Genomic DNA, 24,823 nt, shown 5'->3' on the forward strand with positions numbered 1-24,823 from the left:
AATCTGCGATCTCCACTGGCAGGACAGTTTATTACCATCACATAAAAGTGTTTTAAGGCCTGTGTTTCTACAACGTGTGAGTGTGTGCCAAAAGAAAGGTGAGAGGTGTCAGGGGGAGAGGCTGTAAAGCAGAGCTACACATTGGGGACGATGGGAGGGTGGTTGAATCTCATTAGCAGTTCTTATTCTCATCTTACGCGCCTCTTTTATAGTCCTCTTCATCCTCTGAACAGATGATTGGTTTTTCCAAGGGAGCGCTGGTTTCATTTTATGACAACGTCGTCACCTGCACTCAAAGGCTGACTGACGGCACACTGTAGACAGTGGTGGAAAAAACACTAAATGTGTTTGCACAAAATAAGAATGTGGTTGGAGGAAAGAACGGAATGATTGGCTCAGATGTGTCAAAAGACATTTGTTTTCGTTTAGAGTCTGGTTGCTTTGCTTTTTAATATTTTATGTTAAGGGCAAAGTAGAAATTGCACTGGATTCTGTAACTGGAAATTAATCACTATTTATTCTGGCTTAATTATTACATAAATAATGCATGACTTTTATTCATTTTATTTGTGTATTTGTATCCTTGTTAATAAAATATATGACCTAAGCAAGCAGCAAACAAAACTCAAAAATAAAGGAAGTCTTAGCCAAATTATTTTGTCTGTCTGTCTGGTACATGCTTAGACTTTCTGTTTCATATTTAGTATGGGCGTTTATTTATTTATATTACATACAATATTGGAATATTTATTTATTTATTTATTTATTTATTTGTTGTAAAAAAAAGGGGGGAACTTTTTAACGTTTTAAGTAATAATGTTTTTTCCGCTTTCTTCTGCCCTTAACGCAACATAGGACGCTCCCGTCTTCAGCGTAAACTTCCGGGTAATCACGTGACGTAATCGGAAGCGTTTCCGGGTGGTAGAAAGGCGGATCCCTCTGCTAGTTTGCGTTTCACAACTTCTTTTTAGCACGTTTTTTTGCGTGGCCACAGAGCAATTATTTTTGATTTCAAGTCACTTCTGCTGTCGGAGCATTAAAGCGACGTTATCTAATCGAGTTCTGCGACCGTTCTCACCGCGGCGGCTGAAGACTCCCCCCCTCTTCCAGCAAGCTAACTTGTAGCGCTAGCGTTTAACTTTACAACTGCTCTGCAGCAGGAACAGGGAAGGAGACCTAAGCTAACACAGGACGATGGGAGACAAAGAACTGATGTGGGCATTGAAGAACGGAGACCTGGACGAGGTTAAAAGTAAACTAACAGCGGTAAGTCGTGCTGTCATTTCTGAGACTAGCCGTTTAGCTAAGTTAGTAAAATGAGTCGCTAGCTAGCACAATGTGGGGATTTGTTTCGCAAGTTAGGTAGCTAGCTGTACAGTTATTTGTGCTGCATTGATTAAACACTCTAATCTGATATACCGTTATGTGTTAGCGAGCTGGACTTACCGCCAAGTTAGCGACATAACGTCACAGCGCTGTTCTGATCACTAGTGGGGGAATGTTGTGTTAATGCAGCATAATATTAACGGCACTCACTGACTGTAACGTGCGTTTACACATTAACGCCAGACAAACACATCAACGTGACCTAACTATCTATAGTATGGCTGTAGTTGCAACCTGTTGTCAAGCTAACTAGTACCCGCCGTGTGGGATCCTCTATGAACTCCCAGCTTACATAATGTCAGGCTTTAATAAGTGGACAGTATATACGTGAATTCGTGGCCAGTGTCACAGTCATCATCAGCAGTGGGAAGGGTTGATGTTTAGCTAGTAGCTAGCAAGCTAGCCGGCTACACGGGCCTGGTGGGCGGCTACCGCCAAGGACAAGGAGGCTGAGAAACTTAAAATCCACAGGCAGCTTTCATTTTTAACCAACATAACAATACGCTGTTTTAACGAGGCTGACGCCTTCAAACGTACAGATGCCCCCTGGCCACACTAATGGACGTACGGTGGCAGCTGGTTCCTATAAATGTTGAATTGAAGGGCCATTCGCAGCCTTACTGAGTTCGGTGGGCTTGAGTGTAAAATGGAGAGTGGTTAACTTTCGGTAGAGGGAGTGGGAGTCATCGAATGCCGGCAGTAGTGAAGTTCAGTGTTTACACTGTCAACACATTAGTCTTTCTTTGTGGTTTTGACCAAAGCAAATGAAGATGTCTGGCGGTACCTTTTTGTGGTCTAAATGCTTAATGACTAGCAGTTTATAGATTTCCTTTTTTTTATCTTGGTGAAAGCAGCTATCAAAAGCTTAACTATGCTGGTTTAATATTGATTCTGCTCGCTCTGCTCTGCTTCTCATTAATGTTAGTTGGATGCGTTCCTAATTTGAAATATTTATATAGCTCATATTAGTAACTCGATGGATAAAGTGAATCATGCCATTACTAACGGAGAAGTAAGAGTTATCTTTATTCCACACGGTGGCTTCTGTGATCATAGTTCATTTATTACATCCCTTTTTAAATGTATTTCCTTTTATATTTCTAGGCAGATGTAAACCGGACCTTGGAAGGTGGGAGGAAACCTCTGCACTATGCTGCAGATGCTGGTGAAGTAGAGGTGGTGGACTTCCTCATTTCAATGGGAGCAGATGTCAATGTAAGAACGTCTATCGCATTCATCTAAAAAGGGCTGTTGACTCATTTACCCTCACCTCATGGTCTTATTAGGTCATAGAGCTTTACTTGTCTCCACAATTAGCTGCATTAATCTCCTCAGACACATGGTAGTAGTCGTAACAATGACTACTAGCATGTTGTTGCTCTTAGGCGTAAAACCTCATTCTCTCAGTTGCTATTCTTAATTCCTTACTAAAAGGATGTGGCTTAGTGAAGGATATGTGCTTTGCATATTAGCTGCTACCAAGAATCTCTCATTGCTTCCTACCTGTTCCACCAACAGGCTCCAGACAAACATGGGATCACTCCACTGATGGCTGCCTGTTATGAGGATCATTTTGCCTGTGTCAAGGTCCTGCTAGAAAAGGTTAGTACCCAGATACTGGCGTGTATTCACACCACAATACATACACAAGAGTTGCTGGTGTCTGAGTTGTCCGCTTTGTGTCAGACGTTCCATGTGGGTCGTGATTGCTGATGAGGTAAGTCACTGGACAAAAGGCCCTTTAACGCAGCACTGTGGAGGATACGCTGGAATGTTCATAGGACAAGGCACAGTTTTGCTGTTGCTCACTTGTTTTGTGTTTGTGGTTTTAAAACGCTTTCCTTCACAAATGCTTCATCTAAATCTCTGCCCCGTCCTTGGCTTTAGAACCTACAGAACCCATTTAAATAAATATGCGTAAAGGCAACTCTGATTTAGTCACAGCTGACACTGAATGTATCTGAATATATGTGACACGTACCGGCATAAATTTCTGGTCCGACCTGAAATAGACCGTTTTTGTCATCTAACCTGAATGTTTGAAGCTGCAGACGGTGCACAGCAAATATACAAATGGAGGCCACAAACTGTTGCGTCTGTTGACTGTGCCTTTCTGTCTGGCACTCATTTGTCACTTGCTTAGTAGAATAAATGCGTGCATAACCAATAACTTTCTAAACTTTTATCTTTTCAATCACCCACACATTTTAAATTGGAATACAAGCGTGTTTGTCACACTTCTGTGGCAAAGGCAAGCCACATGATGAAGATAGCAACGGGTGTGGTATGGCTGTATAGATAAGAGTTTTCAGATTATACACACCTGTCCAAAATGTATTCAGACAAATTCACTGTTAATATACTGTAGTAAGAAACTCAAGGTCGGGGCCGCCCAGAGACATGCAACAGACGTGTGAGAAAGACATGCGACCTGGAGAACCTGCATGACGTCCAATAGGTTACGCTCATTCAGCTGCATGTGAAATGTATATAAGGAGATATGGAGAGAGGATAAGTGGGCAGCTGTTTGATGAGTCCGCTGTGCTTTTACAGTAGAATCATCTTGGCTCAAGGAGAGGAGGCGTTCACAAGCCTAGTCACACTCCTGATTAGGGACATTTTTACTCACTATACAGTGTTTCAAGCAGTTAATACTTTCGTCTGTACTTTGATGGAGACATTTGAAAAGAGGAAGTCGTGATCTGTGTATGGGAAATCGTTGGCCTTAACTTGGAGAGACACTTGGTGGTACTCGAGCCCCGGCCTTCACATCAGTTGGCCAGGTTCTAGCCAGCTGATGTGGGTGCAGGGGTGGCTGACTGCTGCAGGCAGCTGGCCTTCAGAGAAACTGAAGGAAGCAGCCAGTGCCAGCAGGATAACAAAGAAAAACCCTCACTATAGCTGTTGTTTGGCAGACGTGGGGAGGTAGAGTGTTCTCACTTGTGTTATATAGAGAAACTGTTGTTTGGTTCGATGGTGCTTAATAGAGCCTGTCAGCAGATAGAGGAACCAGATCTACCGATACCAGGTCTGAAAACGTATCCTGTGTCAGAACATGAGCTGGATAGGTTGTCTCAGATCCACGCTGGTGATGGTGGTGTCTGGCTGCACCTGTTGAAGGGAACGTCGGACTCTCAGATGTTGTTGTGTTGGCAGACGAATTGGCGTGGCGCCCTGCTGCATCGTGAGAGCTGACCTCTGCACTGCACTGACTCCACGCTGTGCTGTTGTGGGAGATGAATTATGAAAGACCATTTTAACCCCAATAGGTGACCCAGCTGTTAGATCCTGTCTGAGAATGCTCACCACCTGTAGAGGTCAGCCAGTTTGATCTAAAGTCAATAATACAAAAGCACTGAATTCACCCACATCCATTAGTTCAGACAAGCAGCAGGTCTGAAGTGTGTGGTTTTGTTGGTTTGTTTACAAATCAATGAGTGGACTAAGCTTTGCAACTAAGTTCAAGTCAGACTAAAAACAACTTTGCAGCAACTATTTTATACATTTTATATGCAGCCCCTTAACTCACCGCTGGCTTGCACCTTTCGTCAGAACTGACCCTGCTCCCATCCAGGTATTGATCTCCCCCTTTCTCTGGGTGTTATACCATTTGCCTTTTTACAGGTCTGTAATCTTTGACTGTTGCCAGCAGGTCAATATGCTGGTGTAAGTATTGCATTTCAAACAGGTTTTGAGTGATGCTCTGGTTTAGTATTTGACGACGGAGACATGGGAGACCTTTCAATTCCATGCACTAGTGGCATAATGAAAACCTAATGGACACTTTGGGAGATCGATGGTTTACATTACTGGTCCAGAGCTGCTTGTATAGCGCCATGATCTAGGGTGATGCCTCTGAGATTGACTGGAGACGCCCTGGGAGCATTGTCATATTCATTAGGCTCATGCTTGCTCGGCCACTGGCTCCTCTTTGACTGGATAATGTTTGTACAGTGAGGTGTTTATGAGGAGTCATTATTTAGGTTGGGGAAGGCTCATTACGGCGAGTGGTGTCAGCAGTGCGCTTCTTAGCTGGATGGCCTCTGGGAGTAGCATCCTGGGAGAGGAGTATCAGCTAGAGCGCTTACTGTAGCTGTTGATGCCCAGAGGGAGGATCCATTCATGGCAGTGTTTCTAGCTCAGTACCACTCACTGCGAGTTTGCAGGAAAACACAAGGTATGTAATGGTGACTGTCAGATGGATGCCTTGTTTGTTCCCAGGCAGACAAGGTATGAAATGGACAGGGTTGGGGTGGACCGCTGGTTCCTGCCGTCTAAATGAGGCCTGTAGAGCCAGTTAGTGGAGAGGGTCTGGAACCAGCGGCTAATGATTTCCTTGGTGGTACAGTAGCCTCCTCCTGTCCTCACCACTCGTTCTAACCCAGAGGAGAGCACCGGGATTGGTTACCAGGCACCTGATGTGACTCACTTGACATTGTTGTCAAAGTCCAAGCAAACTGATCTAACCCTTGTTTCTGAGGTGCTAGGAATTTACTAGGATAATAGCGAAGCACCCAGGTCCTCTCTGCCTCGGCTCTGGGAGAGCTTTGCTAAGAGTAGAGCTGGCAAGCCAGACAAAGGGACTCTTTTCCACTCTGAGCCGTCCACTCCTCATGCCCATGACATTTGTTGTTGCTAAATGTGCATTGGACACATTGCCTGCTTTCTTTCTCTCTCTCGTTTGCTGCAATGCAAATTACTCCGTCCACTCATCTCTGTCAGTCATTCTTTTATGCCTCGCAGCTCAAATGGATTTGTGGCTCGCTGTTCGCCGTCTTACAGGCAACGGGTTAGTGCCGGAATTAAAAGAAGCGAGTCGTTCACATGCACAAAGTGAAAGCCAACATAGTTGTCTGTGTATGTTGGTGAATATTCATGCTTTAATCCATCATCACTGACCTACAAACAGCCAGTTACTGACGTGTATGCAAACATTTCCAGTACAACTGGTTTGAGCCAGCAAAAGCTGCTCTTCTTTTTCTAGAGCGCCGTCTTTGTAGCCACCTGTAGTCTGTCAGTATTTTTCACTGCTGCTACAAATGGTGTTTATAGTTCATCCCAGGCATTGTCACCTGGTAACATATATTGTTAGGATGGGCTGGAATGCACACAACCTATGTTTACTTGCTGCCTGAGGCCATTTTAATGCAAAGGGGCTCATGGTAATACTTGTCTCCTCTGCTCCACAGGGTGCGGACAAGAACCAGAAAGGCCCGGACGGCATCAGCCTCCTTGATGCTGCCCAGGACGAGAGAATAAAAGCAGTGCTCAAGTAGACTCCACTGGACAGGCGGGTGCACGGACAGACGGACGGACGCAGTGGCTCCCGACAGAAGACGGAGGGACGCCTCGCTCCTCCTCCGACCAGCCTCTGTCGTAACACTGCTTTTGTCTGTTTGCTAGAGGGTCATTTTGTCTGTCCAGTGGTTCTTCTCGACCTTGTTTGTCCCCGGGCTCCTGGGGTCGGATCTTCTCTCCTTTTGGCCTCTGTCTGTAGCCGCTGAACAGAATGACCCGTCGCTTGCGTCTCCTTCAGGGACCAAACGCCGGGGGAGTGTTGTCATACGTGGATCTCAAAACACTGCAGACTAGAAATTAGGAACACGTCTAACGCAATGCTTAGCACTTACGTCCACATCTCTCATCTTTAGGTATCTATTATAAAACAGTAACAGACGGTGTTCATATTTTTTTTTTTTTTTACAGTTTCAGTATAAGTATTGTGTGACCAGGGCTTAATCTCATGAACAGTAATTGCACTGTGCTAAGCTAGATGAAAAACACTCTCATTACTTAACCTTCCATTAAGTGTGGCCTCCTCCACTTTTTTTACTAGACCATCCTCTTCTACCTGACCCTGTATCACTTTCATATCACAAGGTGTTTTGGATGACTCCTCCGCTGGTACCCTGTAACAGATACTGTATTGTTTGACCAATCACCATGCTGGCTAACTAGGAAGACTTGAATGTTGCAGTTTTAACATCGGTTCCCGTTTGAAGCAGCGCTAACATCACACCCTAGAATAAGGAATTTTAGAAGTTTGTTCGTTTTGTCAACCCTGTAGTGAAAACCCCCCTTTGGACGCGGCTTCTGTGTATTTTTGTAATTGCTGGGCTCTGGGGGCTCTGAATGATGGGTAAATGGAGGCTTGGAGTGGGGCTGTTATTATTTCCCTTGCATTTGGTTAGAAGCCCTGCCTGTTCTGCTGCATGTCATAACTGCCTCTGCTTTTACGCTTTGAAATGGTTGCTCTCTCCTCTCGGTTGCTTTCAAATGAATTACTACAGTGTCATGGACAAAAAAAAAGATGCTCTTGCTGACTTTGTTGTGACAAAAAGTCTGTAAAACAAATAAAAATATGTACAAAAAAACATGGATCGTTGTTTTTAATTCTTGCTCCAGAATGCTGATGTGTGGCTGTAGTGGCTCCAAATATGTTTCTGTAATAATGCATCCTCCTGAAAAATGGCCTCATAATATCCAGTGTGGTAATTTTATAGTGATCTCATGCTGTGTCGTTTTTTCTCAGCCTTGGGCGGTTTAATCAGTGCGTGAACTTCAACAAACAAAAATAATGCAGAATGTGATCCATGTCACAATATTCTGCCCCAAGCAGAGCCATTATGAGTTGGACCGACTCTGACTCCCACTGGGTTTGTCTGAACGTCTAGATGCAAATAAGCTGCGTTCATTTGTAACGGAGGCGACGCCTCGCTATCCACAGGAGGTGATGCCGCCGTAGTTTGTCCCGTCCCGTCCTGACAGAGCGAACGCTGGACACTGACCCAGACGAACGCGTTCTGTAGAATCAGGCCGACCTCGGTCCATTCTGATTTGGAGACAGCTAATGGACTTTCATTCTAAGTCGGGGAGTTTATTCAAACTCAATCACCAGTCAGGACAGGCCTCGATCAGGCGAGTGACTCAGATCCCAACGGGCTCTGGAGCAGAACTTTGGCCGGACCTGCCCTAAAGGATAAACTGCCTTAGCAGCTTCTATGACGGAGTGGCTAGACGGAAGCCACTCTGAGTCGAGAGGACATGACAGGTGATTTTGGAGTTGGCTAAATTGCATTTGAAGCACAGTGAGTGCATAGTGAAACAAGATTATCTGGTTGGAGAAAGGATTTGTCTGAGATAAACTTAATTAAAGCAAACTAAACAGCGAGCTGTGGCCAGAACCTGGTTAATTCCTCCCCTGCACTAAAGTCGGGTGGCAGCAGCAGCATCGTGGCATGAGGACTGGACTGGAATGTGAAACGAGGCTGGAGCGCAGCAGCGAAACACAAGCAGGAGTTACATCAGGTGAGGGCCTGACGTCAGGGTCGGAGACGAGGAAGCGGCTCGGCCACGTTTAGACGCCGCAGCATCGTGGCCGTGCTCGTTTGAATCGCCTCCAAGGTGAACGAGCAGGTCTCCACATGACACGACACCAGTCCCTGTGTCCTTGTGTGCAAATGAAGGTCGAGGGTGATGTGAGATGGAACCCAGCAGCTTAGATCTCACTGAAAGCACCGGTTCAGAATCATGTTTATGCCTCACAGAGAGAAGATGCAGCTTCTCTCCCTCAGTATTTACCAGACCAGGTCATCAGCACATATGTCTGCATGCACACAAACTTGTTTCTGTTGCTATGGTGACCATATGTGAAGGTAGCTCACAATGGAGCTTAATGAAGTAGTAAATACAAATCATTAGCATAATTAATACAGCTTCCTACTCAACCATCGATCTATTACCGACTCTTTGTGCTTTACTTCAGCATCCCAGCATTTTTTTGCGACGCCTGAATTCAAAATCAGTCTGTGACAAAGGAAGCTTCATAGAAGCACGATCCCAGGGAGGTGCAGATTTAACAGGTGTCCATCTTGGCACCAGCGGTTCCCACGGGGCGTCAGGGACAACGACGCGGCTTCTGTTCAACCAAACAAAGGCGGTTTGCGTGCAGACACAAGGTGGGCGAACATAAAGAGCCGACAGATAATAAATCATCCTCCGTCGCTTGTTGTGACTCCTCATGCAGCTCACGGTCTCTGCGGTTCGTGAAGTGAACGTGTTACAGGTAATCAAACGCCTCTGGAACCTTTGCGCCGCCTTTTCAGGCTGCAATGAATTCATAAGTACAAGACGGTCTGTTCCGCGGCGCAGGTTAATGTCCTGATCAATAGGTTGATGAAATGTGCGCCTTGCTCGCTTGTTTCATTTGCTGGAGGTGAAAGTTTTTGCCCTAATTTATAGTTTTCGGACATCGTTTGCATGTAAATCAGAGCTGTAGCCGTCGGGAGGCGACTCCAGCATGTGTGAATCCAAGCGGCACGTTGCTCGGATGCAGGTCTCTTTATGATGGAGGGGACTCGTGACTCATGGCGCTCAGAGCTTGGGGCTAGTTCTAGGTCTACGCTGGCCGGCATCATGAGCATCTCTCCATCTCCACCCTCCGCTCCCCGTCCTCGTAGGAGCGAGCGGGGCTCGCATTAGACGCACACACAGCTTTTTGATGCTGGCGAGCAGAAAGAAGGAGCTGCTCCGAGAGAGGACTCTTAAGGCCGCGGCTTTGAGGTGCTTAATCATCAAGAGCCGGAGTGATGCCTCATTAGGGCAGCGCCTCCAGCACATTAACGTCCTTCAGACACGGATAGACTCTTTTAAACTCAGCTCAGTGGCAGGCGAGCAAACAAAGGGAGACCCGGTGTTTACTCTGTAGAGTAACATCCAGAATCAGCCTTAACCAGAATGGTTAGAAAACTGATAATAAATTCATCCCAAACCTGGAACACAATGTGCTCTTCATGCCGAACACTGTGTCCCTGAACCCGAGCAGAGGAGTGGACGTGATCCGCTTTTGTCCTCTGTAACTGGACTACTTGATTCTTGTGTGTGACGTCTGTTTATCTCTTTATCTGTCGGGGTTTTCCTCAGCTGGTCGTGGCAGATGGCCGCCCACCATACTTCACAGCTGGCTCACATCTGGACCGCGTGTATGTCTAGGCTCAGACTGTGTCCCGTCCCAGTTTATGGAGTATCATGCTATGTGTGTAAGTAAGGTAAAATAGGATCCTTGAATGTATTTGTCGTACTGCTCCTGACACCTCAAGATCAGCCCATGTCCAGGAAGGAGCAACTCGCTTCTACCAGCGGAAGGCTGCAGGATTTCAGTCTCATCGATACCGAGACCCAGGGCACGTCCACTGGAAGCTGTCAGGAGCATCGCAGCCAATTATGGGGATTTTTTCAAATGATCTCTGAGTCCTCGCCGTCCTCGTGCTCCGTCAGGACCGTCAGCGACCGTGGCGGCTAATGGCCACGGCGGCCGGGCCACGTGTTCAGCACCATCAGCACCCGCTTCTCGGGGGAACTGACTATGCTTGTTTGCATCCGTCTTCCTCTCTTTTGTTTCCTCCCTCACTTGCCAGTTGAAGGAGAGGGGCCCAGCGCCGCCGACAGAACGGTGGGATGGAGCCACGGCGTCGGAGGCTGGAGGTGCCGAAGGAAAGCGGTGGAAGTAAAGAGTTCGCTCGCTCCACTGGTCCGTGTCCAAATGACAACTGTGGAAATATGTGTATGTTCTTGTAGTGGAACGTTTCCTCCAGGCTAAGACAAAGCAGAATCTAGTAGAATAGATGATGAGCACTCTATTAACCTTTCTACCAGACGCCTCATGAATACCGATGCTCAGCTGGGCCCGGCCTCCACCGACACGTCAGCCGCGTGGAGGCCGTGAGTCACGTATGTTTGATTTTGATTCTGGCACCGCTGAGACGGTGACGTGATGCTTGATGGATGACGGTCCTGCTAATCGCTTTTTAATGGATCCTATGTGTGTTTGCTCACTTTAAACACTCTCCTTCAGCTGCGGCTCTGCCGGTGCAGATGCGTTTCCCACTTTTGCGTTCCTGCTGCAAACAGAGGCTGAATGTTGCAGTTGTTGCCGCTGTTCATGCGATACTGTTGTTTTCTGTTCGAGCCTTTTGACCCCGTTCCATCTTAATTGCATTAATTTCCGGCAAAGTCTCCGTCACAGACGTCTGATCTCCGGGGTGTTCCAGGAGTTGACTCCACGCCCTCCGCGCTTTGTTTTCACGCTGTGCCGCTCCTGTTTCGTCTGTCTTGTAGCAGAATATTCAACAGCACACTTAGGCATCAAGCCTTCCCGAACGCACGCTGGCTTTTTTGATTATAGGTAATTTTGGCACGCTCCAAGTGTAAACACGTGGCAGCTTGGAAACAGTCTGCAGAGTCAAACTGGGGCACAGCCATCGGCGCCGCCGGCTCAGACTGAGGCCGACTGACGGTTCACATCACCTGTGCCACCGCCGCTCGCCTTCTACCCGAGCAGGTCCCCACAATGACTTGTTCACGTTGCTTTCTCTCCTCCTTGAGCATCGTGTTAACTTTCACTCAGCTTCCGCTGAGAGTGACACCGACAGAAGGGATGAGACGCTTTTCTACCAGACATACTTCTCCTCTTAGATTATTTATTTCTAAAATAGCTGCACGTTAATTCCTCGTGGCCCCACCATCTGGCTGCTATCTATACGGGCGGTGGAAACAGAACAGCAGGCCTGCGTTCCTGGGCTTTGTGTATATATTTAGCATGCCTTTAATGTCGAAGTCAGTGCTCTAAGGTTAACCTAATGACAAGTGCACCTTTATTTATTCAGGAATGTTGACGTGATGGGAGCCCATTCCTGAGACCGGATCCCACCTCCACTGGGCCATTTAGCTCCAGGGTCTCCTCTCTGGGTCTCTTGGGTTTGGGTCCATCCCACGTCCCTTTCCTCACTTCAAAGGTCGGGTGTTAATTCGCTGGAAGCGCACTCCTGCTTCGATGTCTGACTGTTGATCGTCAGCCGCTCTGAGCTTTAGGGGGAGAAAACATGAGGAAGTGAAGACAGCAGGAGGTGTCGCCTCCTCTTGCTGGAGAGGAGAGATGTGGATTCCAAAATGACCTGCTGCAGAAAGACAGTGAATTGTCATTTTATACAAAAAAGCGTCACACAATGCCTTGACTGATAACGTTGACATTCAGACATTCAGTGTCAATCCTCGTGTCTCCTCTAAAAACCTCACGTCTGCAGACAAATAGAACAAAGGGCAGGTGAGCGTTGCATAAACAGCTGTGGAAGGAGCTGGGTCATATTTAACATATGCCCTGTACCTCATTATGTAAACGTCCCTGTTCCTGTTTGACTTCTCATCATTTTCAATTAATCCTCTGAATAGTGCTCGTCTGCCCAGAGTCACCTCTGAGACAGCTTCTATTAACTCTGCAGAGGAGGTTGCGCCCGCTGCCGTGTTTACGCCCCAGCGCTGCCTCACTTTGTTTTTCACATTATACCAGATTCTGCAGCAGAGTTCTGAGAAAACAATTAGGAGCGGCTGAGGTGCTGAAGGCCCGTAGCAGGTTGGAGCCACAGCTCCTCTTCTGCTGTTCCTAAGTCTTCTGAAAGTGCCAATACACCAACTCCCTAATGGACGAGCTCAGACTGTTTTATGGCCAGTTGATCGAGGGAATAAGTACTGCTCCAACCACGCAGGGCATCATCGCCTCCTGCGTGCGCTGCCCCACAGCCGGCGCCGGTTCTGTTCACATATGCTCCTCTTTGTTTTGTTCGTCTCCGCTTGGAAACGCTGCAGAGGAGCTCTCCTGGCAGAGCGATGCGGCCACGCTGAGCCAACGGAACAGAGCGCTGCTGATAATTGATCACGTGTGATGGAGAGCTCATTTGCAGCGGCTTGAGCCGCGCCGCCCAACGGGACCTGCAGTCACTTTGTTTGTCTAACAAGCTGTGCAGCCACAAGTTGGTCATTTGTCTTCATTATAAAGGGAAAATTATATTTTTGATTTATGTTGAATTGGCAAAAGGTTTTCACATATTACCATAAAAACAGACGCGGGGAGGCAATTATTCACACCGAACGCGCAGGTGACAGTCGTTTCCCTGCGGTTCACAGTCGAGCTGGAGTTTCCAGTTTGGTCAAATCAAAGCAGCATCACTGCTTTAACTTAACTCCAACAACATGTTTAGTTAATCATTCAACAGCTGAAGTCATAAAGTGGCTTCAGGCTTTTTATCAGCTCGCAAAGTCAGCGTTGGAGGACAATTTCCCAGAAAAAGAACTGCAAATGTTTAGCTTTACAAGTTAATGAGAGGTCCCTGAATGCATCATTAATTTAAGGCTGGCTTGGTTTGACCATCTGGCTCGAGTCCTTGAAGCTGGACTTCTGGCCCCTTGAAGGACCAACGTTTATGTGCTAATACTGACACACAGCCAAGCTTGGCTCACCTGGATCAGGTGTGTTGAGCCAATCAGAAGCTGGAAGTGGAGGATTGTTTGGAAAGCAAATGGGACGGTGGCCGCCGAGGGCCAGGAACGGACAACCCTGACGACAGGAGACAACCCGAGGCAAAAGGTAAAGAAACATCTAGTCACGGCTGCTATGATGGGTCTTGTTGGGCTCTGACCTCAGAGCTGAGGCAACGTCTCGGCCTCGTCTCTCACCACACGCTAATGAAAAGCAGCAGGGGTCGCTCCGAGGGCATCTACAGTCGATCGGGAAGCCATGTTTTATTTCCCAGTGTGCTCCTTCCTACCTGCATAGCTGTCACCGGCACGGCTCCTCTCCTAGAACACCTTTGTTGAGATCCTGTCTCATCTCTGCCATGTTCTCCAGCTCTCGCTGGCTTTTAATTGCACGGGGGCTTCGACTTTGGTAATTATGTTGTCAAACGCCAAAGAGTAGCGAGCGCAAATAATCTGAGCGACGCGGCGGCTGGTCTCTCCCTGCAACGCTGCCTCGTCTTGATCTCGGGGAGATATCAGCGAGATGAGAACGGGAAAAACAAGCCAGGAAGCAATTGAGCATACAAAGAACACTGTCACCTCATTTGCAATCCGGAAACGGTGGGTAATAAAGAAAGTATATTTTTCTCCAGGGCTGAAATAGAGCAACACAAAGAGAATGCAGATGTATTGTTCAGGAAAATAAAATAAAAGCTTTGTATTATGTTGTCAGGACAAAGTGATAGTATAGGTTTTAATTACAGCACTAGTCTGGGTCTAATTATACAGAAGCTATTGTTTATTCTTAGTTCCTGTGTAATCTTTGAGAAACTTTTAGGAAAGTTTAATGCTAATTCGTCCTCACGGATGTGTGTTCTGAATACAGTGAATGGTGTGTGGGGGGGTGGGCTACCTGTATGTGGGAGGCTTGAATCAGCAGCTGTGGAAAAAAACAGCTCATCCGTTCACCTAAAATTCACAGAGGAGGAAACAAATCCTTCAGTCACGAGTTTAAAGCATGACCTTTGACCCAGAGGTTCCTGACGGAGCTGGCGACTCCAGACGCATCACCTCACACTGTCAGAGCAGATTTGTTTTCAAATGCAGTTTCTCTGCTCTAATATTTTTCTCATCTACTGCAAAAAAGGACCAAATTCAGCGGTGCCGCTGAAGTGGTGTGTGCCGTGCGCTGATAACGCCTTCAGATTTAATAAATATTCCTTGTGTGATTTATTTTATATATTGTAGTGAGGTCTTATCAGTAGAAAGCAAACCTCGGCTCTGTAACGCAGGATTACGGCTGCGCTGTGGCCGCCTGTGCCCCGGAGCCTGTCGTCGACTCAGAGATGCTGAGGGACGATGGGGAGGAGGGGGTGCTTTGTTTGTTTACTGTGTGAGGAGTGATCGATGGGGGAGAGGGGGAGGCGACCCGGCTCGCTGGCAAACTGGCAGGGTCGCTGCTCCCCGGAGCGCTGGGGAGTATCTGCAGAGATAGAGGCAGGAATCCATACGGCCCCGCTGGTGGGGGGGTTCTCTGGTCCCCCGGCCCACAGACCCGCAGCATCAGGACCAGGAAGCAGCAGCGCCGTGTGAGGCTGCGCCCGACGGTCGGGGCCGGGACGGTCACCGCTAGGGGACCGGAGGAAGTGACCCGGGGGGTCGACGAGGAGGCGTGACAGCAGAGGACGTCATAAACAAGCAAACGAGCAGCGAGTAATGAACGCGCAGGAGCGAGAACCCTGACCCACATGCGCCTGAGCGTAATCGCCCTCCGCTCCAGGCCGGGTCACTGCCACGCTTGTTATATCCCAGGCTCCATCTGTGACTTTAACGGGAAACGGCAGAAACCGAGCGTCGCAGCAACGGGAGGAGGGATGAAAGGGAGGGGAGAATGCAGGGAGGGGGGGGTCATGATGGACAGATAAATAACACAAGGAGAGACACATCTGGGGCAACGCTGGGTGGGAAACATTAAAACTACAAGATCCTCCAGAAAATGTGAATCGACTCTTTCATATATTTGTGTTTCCAAGCGTCCGTGTGGTGAAGGAAGCTAAATGAAACGGCAGCAGTCAGAAGTCAGGCCATGCTTCACAATTAGCCCCAGGATGTGTTGGAATCAGCACTGGAGGCTCCGCAGGAGGTTTGATTTGAAGGAACTGGAAGAGGAAGATGTGAAGGCAGCGGAAAGTCTGACTGGCAGCTTCTTAACAAGCGCAGAGGTCACCGGAGGACGTTCTGATGGCCAGCGTTCCCTCCATCCGCCTCGTTATTAACCCGGAAACACGCCGCCTCGTGTCTCCTCAGACGCTTCCTGTGGACACGCCTGCTGTTTACAGGTGGCGGAGAGCAGGGAGACGCCGGGACCGTCCAGGAGGAGCTTTGGGCCGACGAGCAAAGGAAGGAGTGAATGAGTCCAATGGAGGACAGGCACATCTGTGACAAGCTAATAATAATAATAATGTTTACATTTGTGATTGAGGTTCACACATTGTTTGTGCTTTGATTAAGGGCTGAAGCTCCGAAATGCTGAAACGCTCAGTGTAATTGTATAATCCAGACTTTGTGTGCGGTGGATTTTTGCGAGAGAAGCGGCAGCAGATCCGATCTAACAAGGCACTTTGCTCCGCGGCGACGGCTTTGAGAGGATTGGGTGAAAAAAGGAAGAAGGAGATTTTAACAAGGGCGAGATTTGGATTTGGTGTTGGCTTTGTGACTGCGCGGCGGCGGGGGAACGGCAGGTTCAGGCGCAGTCGCCTCACAGATGTTTGTTAAATCGGATGCAGGAAGTCAAAGCCCGAACGGCTCAATAGCCGCTGACAGCCAGCTTCCTTCACCTCGAACTCCTCAAAACGTAACTTGTGTTTCTAATAAGGACAAGGATGATGCATGTTAGCTTGGTATCGGTGTTTCACAGTTACCTGGTGGCCTGTAATGAGCCTCAGCAGGGCTGGAGATGAGGGGAGGTCAGAGGTCACACGCCCTGAAATGAGATTAGCCTCAGATTAGCTCCACCTGCCAGAACCAGAACCAGATCAGTAGAAATAATAACAGCACTGAAGCTTATGACTTTCTTTATTATCCATTCGAGTCGGATTGAGTTGTGTGTTTAATAATAGGATCCAACACACACGCACACGCGTTTTTCTCTGCTTCTTGCTGTCATTCAGCGTCATTTGTACCTGTTGATCAAACGGCCTGATTCTGCTTTTAGCCGTCGGCTGCTTTGATGTTCAGACTCACCGTCTTCTACACGGCGCCCACGCACACGTCCGCCACGCGGTGACCCGCGGCCCGGTTCAGCCCGGATCCTCCGGCTTCCGGCTCGCGCTCGTCCGCTCGGCGCCTTTGTTCTGTGACCCGGGGGCAAGGAAGTCGTTTGTCCACCGGGGTCGAGGAAGCCGCCACAGGTGTCACAGGAGGAAGGATTCTAAACAAAGACGCAGGGTCTACAGAAAAACGCAGCGCGTGACACTAGAACAGCCAGTGAATCAAAACCCTCAATGCAAACTGGCTTCTCACCCCGTGCTCTGTGCAGAACGGACGGACGTGGAGTCCTCGTCTGCTCGTAACGAGCGGGTGGACCTCTGCACAGCGCGGCGGCGTCAGTGCTCACTTCACAAAGCCACTTCAAGCGGCTTCCAGCTGCCCGGTGGCCTGGGTGAGCAACGAGGCTTTAGTGGAGTTTCCTCAAGGATGCGGAGAAAAGTGAGAAAGTGAGAAAAGGCTCCGTCTCCATCAAAGCCTTTAGACTCACAGACATCGCAGATAATTTCAGTCAGTCGTGCAGCTGAATGAGGACAAAGTGTGCTGTGGTTGTGGAACAGACGACGTGTGAGTGGGTGTTTCCTTCCACTGGACTAATACAGGCCCTGATGACTCGTGACCAGCTGGCTGAGCGACATAGAAGCACCTTCCATTAGCATGCAGGAGAGTGCCATGACATCATCACTCCAGCTGTTGCACAGCTGCAGGGAGCCTCTGTCCTACCCAGGTCCTCCCATCAGTGCTGGGTGGCTTCCGCCGCGTGGCCCTCTGCGCTGCAGACACAAAGCTGCAGAAGCCCAACATCCTGGTCATTTCACTTTTTTTCCTGTTTAATTACGTACTGGCACGTAGCTGCCGCACCGTAAACAGCCCTGGGACGGCGCCCACTCCGCTCATTTGTTATTCCAGCCTTGTTTAGGAGGGATTGTTTCATCAGCAGCTGCCTCCAAGGTCAAACATTAACAAGCTTAACTTTTTAGCCAGCGTGTACAGGAAGTGCTAAAAGCGTCGGCGGCCATGTGACGGGAGCTGAAAGCTCCAGCAGCGAGCGAGGCGCGTGCCGCGTGCGCTCTGTAATTAGTTTTGGAGCGCGCGCTTAAACGGAGTCTCAGTAGCTGCGACGCCGACCGTGACCGGGGACGTCACGAGGTACAAGCAGGGGAACGAAGAGGCAAACGAGCGACGTGAACCTTCACAGACTCAATTAACTCCACAACAGATTTATTTATCCGAATGACTAATTACGCTAGCGCGCGCTAATAAACGCTGGGCGCCACATAATGAGGCAGGTGGCGCTTGCTTCCGCCGCCGTCCCTCCAGGTTCCGCCGCGCGCACCAGGCAGATGAGGAGCTGCTTCTCTTGTGCTCGGGCCAAGCGTGGTAATGCAAGCTGTCCAGGAGACGTCAGCTCCGTTTCAGGGCCCGACGCTGAGCTGCTGCTCGCGCCAGCCGTGATGGAATCGTTTGCAGAGGTTTGATGGACAGTCGGGGTAATTATTCTGCTTGAGGTGGTGATGAGGTGTTGTGGTGCATGGAGACATGCTGGACAGCCTGCTCACTGGGACCCGTACTGCGTTGTTGTTGTTGTTGTTGTTGTTGTTGTTGGTCGTCTTCTTCTTCTTCGTCTTGGTGTTAGCTTCCTGTCCTCTTCTTCTTCTTCACATTCTGCGCATCTTTTTTGCATTAACTTCCTGTGTCATTCTTCTGTTTTCTTCTTCATCTTCTTCTCCTCCTCTTTTTCGGCTTTACCTTCCTGTGTTATTCTTTTTGTCTTGGTCTTCTCTATCTTTTTCTTCTAGGTGTTACCCTCTTGCATTTTCTCACAATCTGTGTTTTCCTTGGTGGTTTACTTAAGGTTTTATCTGCATGCAACCTTGTGGATCAAACTGAAAGTCGCAGCAAAGGCGAAGGCTTTCGAGCAGAACTTTGGTTGAGGATTGAAAATAATTAAAAACTCAAACTGCTTTTCAGTAGCTCGGTTCAACAAAGGACGAGAGCCGCAGAGAACTGCAGCGTAGGAACAGTATTTGCTGTAATTCTCATAATTCATAGCTGGAGGCGCTCCTGTAGGAGGTACGTGTGTTTTACACGGACAACATAGCGAATGTGTCCCAGGCAGGATTTAGTGTGACAGAACTCTCTTGCGGCTGTTGGACCCAGTCACTCGGCAAAGGCACAAACACCCAAGCAGCACAAATCTCAGCGTCTTCCAGGGGCGGCAGCGGTGTTTACGTCTCCCGCCTGGCAGCAGGGTGAGATAAAGCTGCAGCCTCCATCAGGTTCACGTGTCCATTTGCATGTTCCAAGCATTCCAGTGATTTACGGCACCGAAGCAATTAAACCAAAGCGTGTCTCGAGGGTCCCCACCTGGTCTGAACCCAAACAAGCCCTTTCATCTGCGTTAAGTGGCTGCATTCATATCTCCAGACCTCATCTGAATAGAATTCAATTACTTCTGGATTCACGCAGCATCACCAGAAGAGCTGAGGAGCAGCAGCATCACTGCAGGATCTTGGACGTGTCTGCCGGCAGCCGGCGTGAGGGGACGGCGTTGTAACACTGCCCCCTCATGGCCCTGCCGGGTTTTCATTTACAGACTCTGTAACCTCACACTCCGGGGGGTCAGGGCCATTTTTCTTGTCACACACTAGCTGAAGTTTTTTGCAGCTGCAAGAAAACAGACAATATGAGCCGCAGAAAACATGTTTTTTTCCCTTTAGATGCCATCTGGTGCGCGCTCACACACACACACACACATGCACACACACACACACACACACACACACACAGGCTTATATGTGACTGTCGTTCAGTTCATGTGTCCCTGCAGCCTGCTCATCCATGGAAAGGTGTTTTTATTCCATAGGCTATAAAATGATTCAATCAAACATATGGCAACAGTAAAAGAAGATTGAATAAATCACAGACACGTGCTGAGTAAATGAATCTAACCTTTGAATGTCACTAGATTAAACGAGATTATGTCGTACGGCTCTTCATTGAGCAGGCTGAGCTGTCTGGGCACGTTATGGTCCTCAGGACGATAGTGTTTAATTTTAGCAGATGCAGCCTCGTATCACAGTCCAACAAAGCAAGCGCTGTTAAACCTGCTGCACCTACTGTACATCATGGTTGAGGCGGAGCCGCTGGTCTCATCTGTCTCTGGTTTGTTGCTGTGCCCTACCTGCCGTCTAACGAGCCTTTCAGGCCAGGTCTCGTTAATTAAGGCAGAATTCAAGCATGAAGCTCCAAGGACAATGTCAGAATGCAGAGCGAGCGGGACTGGGATGCGATTTCCATTTCTAGTACTAAAATGCATTACAAGCAACTTTGGTTTGGATCAGACTCAGATTTGACCTTTTCCATGAAACTGTAATAACCAGAGCCACATTCCTGAACTTGAGCTCAGGCCTAAAGGCTTTAATCAAAACTCACTGCAGCCAAAAGCTTATCCGAAACAGTCCAGTGTGAACATTTATGTAAACATGTGGCCAGATATGTAGAATCCAGTAGTTTCATGTGTTATTCATGAGGTTTGGTTTGTATTGTAATTGCATAAATTAATATCATAAGGTCCCTAAGGAGAACTGAGATCTGTCACCGAAATGATTCATTTACTAAAATGTTTAATTAGTCTTTGTGGCAGATTTTCCCTGAATGTCTTGTTTTCTTCTTATTATTACAAGTGTGCTCATACACTATTAGTATTAACATTTAACTCTGTCTAATTATTATACAAGCTAGAAAAAACAACTGTAGTGATTCCAGTCATCCACCTATTGAGTGAACTGGAGAGTCGCTCAGTAGCAGGGAAAAGTCCAGGCGATTTCTAAATCCTGATGGCTTCCAGATGAAAGCGCAGACGTCTTGGCCTGAGCGAAGAACTCACACGCAGACGCACGGTGCCGAATGAAAACAGGGAGGGGAGGGAGGAGAATGTGAGGCTGAGCCTTTTCATCCACCTCCGAGGACCTTCCCTGGCCGACGGCAGAGCGGCGTGGGTTCGACCCGGTGAGGACCGCCATCATGACGCCGCGGCCGGTTCTGCTGCTGGCCGTTTACCTGTCGCTCCTCCAGGCCTCCGCTCAGCACCGCAGGACACGTAGGTGGACCCTCACTATGTTTAACCTTTGTTTTCTGTCATAGGCCTGTGCCTCCTGCATTATCATAGATATAGAGAGATGTCTGGTTACGAACATGATGATATTAATGGTCTTCATTAGATCATTTCCAGCGAACAGTGAAAGCTCTGTTGTATCTGGATCCACTCACTGAGGAAATTCCTTTCTCCCTCTAGCTTAAAATAAGTCACAAGATGTGAGGAGCAAGGCCACAGATAGGACTGAAGGAATGAAGCTACTGCTCTGACATTTGTTTTGTGAATCTGTTGTTCATGAAGTTGCGCTGACTGACAAACAGGCAGTGAACACACCACTGACGTGTTGTCACCCTCCAACGCGAGCAGCCGCCGCCTTCTTACTGATTCAGGGGACGCAGCGTCTGGTCTTCCGTCCAGAACAATCAGAGCGGCTTCGCTGAGCTTTGGGCCAGAATCAGCAAACAGGGCAGGAAGGAGCCGGGCCCTGAGTCCCACGGTGCAGCTTCTCACATCGGGGGAACTGATGCTGACGCCTGTGTTTACGCAGGGGACAGCGACTTCGCCCTTGAGTCCCCAGAACAGGATCACTGTGTGGACCGACTGGACTGAAATGCTAAGTGGACGCTGGGCTGTCGGGGTGAAGGCTTTATCTCCTGTATGAAGCCTTTCCCTTCCTCGCATGGAGGCATCCCTGAAGCCAGGAGAAGCATTTAGCCCAGCTAATGAATGAATCTCTTCGCAGGCAGTTAGCAGGAGATTACAAGTTCCCTGTCTGAGCATAATGACACTGGGGGGAAGCCCGCGTATCCAAACACTGATGGCTTGAAACGCGGGGAGGGGAAGCATGATGGATGAGCACGCAGCGACGGGCGCCGCCATGTTGCGAAGACAGACGTTTGCAATATAGAAGCATTCATCAGAGGGAAGCGATGAAGCAAAAGATGGTAAAAGAGGTTCAGGCCAGTGTTGTCAACGCACTGAAGCCGTCACCAGGAAGCAGACTTTACCTACTAGGAAGTGAATGGTGAATGCTGGTAGTGTGTTCACTGGCTCTCAGCTGAGCCGCATCCTCGGTGCTCCCGTCGGCGCCTCACCTCCCTCCCCGTCCTGTTTTCATCCCACCGTCTGTTTCCGTTCTGGACTCGCGCCCCATCTTTTGTTCTGCTACCCTGTCCCCGCTTCCCCGCGTCTCCTGCAGTTCTGATCCGGCGTGCGCGCTAAAAACACAAAGCGCACGCTCCCCTGGACGCCAAAGGACTATTATGTTCAGCCAACAATGAGATGGTGGAAAAGTTATATGCAAATGACAGATTATTAATTTTAGATGTAAATCAGCAGCGGGTGCCGTTTCCCTGCAGCTCCTCCATCCTTTAACAACATAATCCATGTTCTAATGAGCACGCTTCACCCTGGGGCGGCGCTTTGTTTACATTGACAAGCTTTACTGTCTCCTCCGTTCCTAATATGTGGGCACAGGCATTAGTCTCCAGCTGCTGATTGCACATTTGGGAATCGCTCGCTTGTGATATTACGGTGGTTTCTCCTCAGAAGCAGCCTGAGCATCAGCGTTTTGTGGCACGTCTCTGGCAGGACCTGACCCCCTCCTCTTAAAATCTGGGCCCTGTCTGTGTTTGAGTGAACTGAGGGAAGCAGGATGCTGCGAACAGAGAGGCACGAGCGCCGTAGATGCTGGAGAGAGGATTCGTGAGGAATGTGAAGCACAGCAGACGTTCAGACGCAGCCTCGCCTTCGTCCGCTGAGCTCTAGTCTCATTCCTCGTCCCCAAACTGCTCCTCGTCTCACGCATAACAGGAAGTGGTAGCAGGAAGGCAGCGGCCGCCGGGAGGGGCTGTAGCTGCTCACTATCCTTTCATGACCCCTGTGTTTTAAATTCCACACTTGTTTGGACTTGACCTCTGAAGACTTTCCATTATCAGTCTGCTCACTATCGCACACTGCTGTTATACAAAAATGAGAATGCAAATATGGTGTTTCAGTTCACGCTGCTTCATAAATCATTCTGTCCATGTCTGTGTCGTTAAGAATTTAGCCTTTATCTTCCTTTTTCAGTTCAGCCAACGTGTCAAAAGATAAGTGAAGCTTAAAGTTTGTTGTTTGCTTCGTCTGCGAGGAAATTCTCCGAATCTCACACTGACAGGGGAAATGAATGCTGTGTCTGCTGGAGGTGTGAGTGTGAGATAACAGTCACTGTCTTTAAAGGGGAAATAGACCCTTTCATGTCCGATGCCATCAAAAACACACGTAACAGCCGTCTGTCTGGTTGTCTGGGACCTGGACAGGCTCCAGGTCGCGCAGTCTCAGCTCTGCACATCTGGAGCCAAAGCCAACATCTGGCACACCCACCTGCATTCCACGTTGGATGACCTTTGGCCTAATCTCGCCCCCTTTGTCACGTGTTCCAGCTTTGTATCCGTCTGCGTTCAGGATCAAGCGAGGGACCCACACGCTGCTCAACCCTACGTTCCAGCGCTCAGTGGAGGACACCGCTTTGCTGTTTGAGGTTAGTTTGGAGCTTGTGGATTCAGCCATGCAGGGTCGCTGCATCGTCTTCATCATGGTCTTCATCCCCGGTTCCCCAGGTCCTGCTGGCAGGGATGCAGGTGGAGGGCGAGGGGCGCTCCATGCTGCTCCCAGATGAGGAGCTGGCCTCCCTGCGGTGCGTGGAGAAGCTCCAGGTCATCTGTGAGGACGTCCTGCCCAAGGAGCTGTCTGACATCCGGCGCCTGGCGGCGGAGCTCGCCCGGCGCCGGCAGCGCCTGAGCGGGCCGGACTTTGAGAGGACGGTGCTGACGCTGATGTACGGCGCGCAGACGCCGGCTCGCATCAGTAACGAGCGGCAGAGAGAAGCGTGGACGGACGCGGTCGTCCAGCTGTTCAGAGCTCTTCAAAAGGACCTGGACCCCAGATGAGGAAGACTCCGTGTCTTCACCGGCTCATAGCCACATGTTTCTGATAATCTGGAGGCTAAACCATTTACTGTGTCCTGCATCCAGGCTTTCAGTCTGGAGCAGTGGCCGTGACGCCAGGTAGTAGTCAAGCCTCATAACCCGCGAGTGCCTCGTGCTTTTCCCTAATGCTACTGCAGATTGGCAATCAGCGGCGGGCCCCAGTCTAATGTCTGGAGGCAGCGTGTCCATAAACTGTTTAAAGGCTGATAACCAACACAGGGGACTGTCATTCAGCATGAATTTGGTTTCTATTTGCCAAAAGTATAAACACACAAATCTGATCTTTATCTTTTAAAGCTACACCTAAAAGCTTCACAACAAACAGACCATTAAAATAATCCATTCAAACAATATCACATTAAGTTTGTTTTATCTACAGACGATCTACTTCAAATAAATTGATTTAATTGCATCATTAATTTCCCCCCAGCTCCCGAAGGTGTGTTTGTTCTTTCCCTTCCTGTGAGCGTACCTGTAATGCGGCATGTTGGAGCCTACTTATTGGTTCATTATGTGGAAATTGACTCCACTGAGCCGTGTATTTGTGAGCTAAACTCTCTCCTGCCCACTGTGTGTTTCAGTAATGCGCTCCTCCACACACGCTGCCACTACATGCATATTCTTCAGGCGACTGTTGCAGACGCTTATTTGCATAGTTTGGCTTTTGCCTGTTTTTATGCTCCAGTGTTTGACCTACTTTAAGAAATTAACCAGGTTGCTGCATGTTTGATATCATCAGACACGCTTTGCTCTGTCTAGCACTCCTCGTCAGTAGAAGCACACATTTACTTTAAGAGTCTGTGCACATCAAAAC

At 48.7% G+C, this 24,823-nt stretch overlaps 2 protein-coding genes and 1 long non-coding RNA gene across 4 annotated transcripts; 2 read left to right on the forward strand and 1 right to left on the reverse strand.

Moving 5' to 3' along the window:
• Nucleotides 1-887: 887 nt before the first annotated feature.
• Nucleotides 888-7,087, forward strand: mtpn (myotrophin). Its single transcript, XM_029163393.3, has 4 exons — nucleotides 888-1,266; nucleotides 2,491-2,601; nucleotides 2,905-2,988; nucleotides 6,576-7,087. Exons 1-4 carry the CDS (start codon nucleotides 1,195-1,197, stop codon nucleotides 6,660-6,662), a joined length of 354 nt encoding a protein of 117 aa, XP_029019226.1. The 5' UTR covers nucleotides 888-1,194; the 3' UTR covers nucleotides 6,663-7,087.
• On the reverse strand, nucleotides 7,043-18,784 carry LOC114863214 (uncharacterized). Of its 2 annotated transcripts, XR_008695768.1 has the most exons (6): nucleotides 17,197-18,784; nucleotides 16,918-17,123; nucleotides 16,596-16,657; nucleotides 14,588-14,643; nucleotides 13,986-14,329; nucleotides 7,043-12,341 (listed from the first exon to the last, which is right to left on the reverse strand). It is a non-coding gene; the product is annotated as an uncharacterized LOC114863214 (long non-coding RNA). The 2 variants fall into 2 exon arrangements; XR_008695767.1 differs by having other exon boundaries at nucleotides 7,043-14,329.
• LOC114863213 (protein FAM180A) lies at nucleotides 13,426-24,428 on the forward strand. The gene is made up of 4 exons (XM_029164104.3): nucleotides 13,426-13,804; nucleotides 20,792-21,043; nucleotides 23,464-23,561; nucleotides 23,641-24,428. The coding sequence occupies exons 2-4, from the start codon at nucleotides 20,968-20,970 to the stop codon at nucleotides 23,968-23,970; spliced, it is 504 nt and encodes a 167-aa protein (XP_029019937.1). The 5' UTR covers nucleotides 13,426-13,804; nucleotides 20,792-20,967; the 3' UTR covers nucleotides 23,971-24,428.
• The last annotated feature ends 395 nt before the right edge of the window (nucleotides 24,429-24,823 follow it).

This window comes from Betta splendens, chromosome 9, assembly GCF_900634795.4.
Source record: "Betta splendens chromosome 9, fBetSpl5.4, whole genome shotgun sequence".
Classification (NCBI taxonomy): domain Eukaryota; kingdom Metazoa; phylum Chordata; class Actinopteri; order Anabantiformes; family Osphronemidae; genus Betta; species Betta splendens.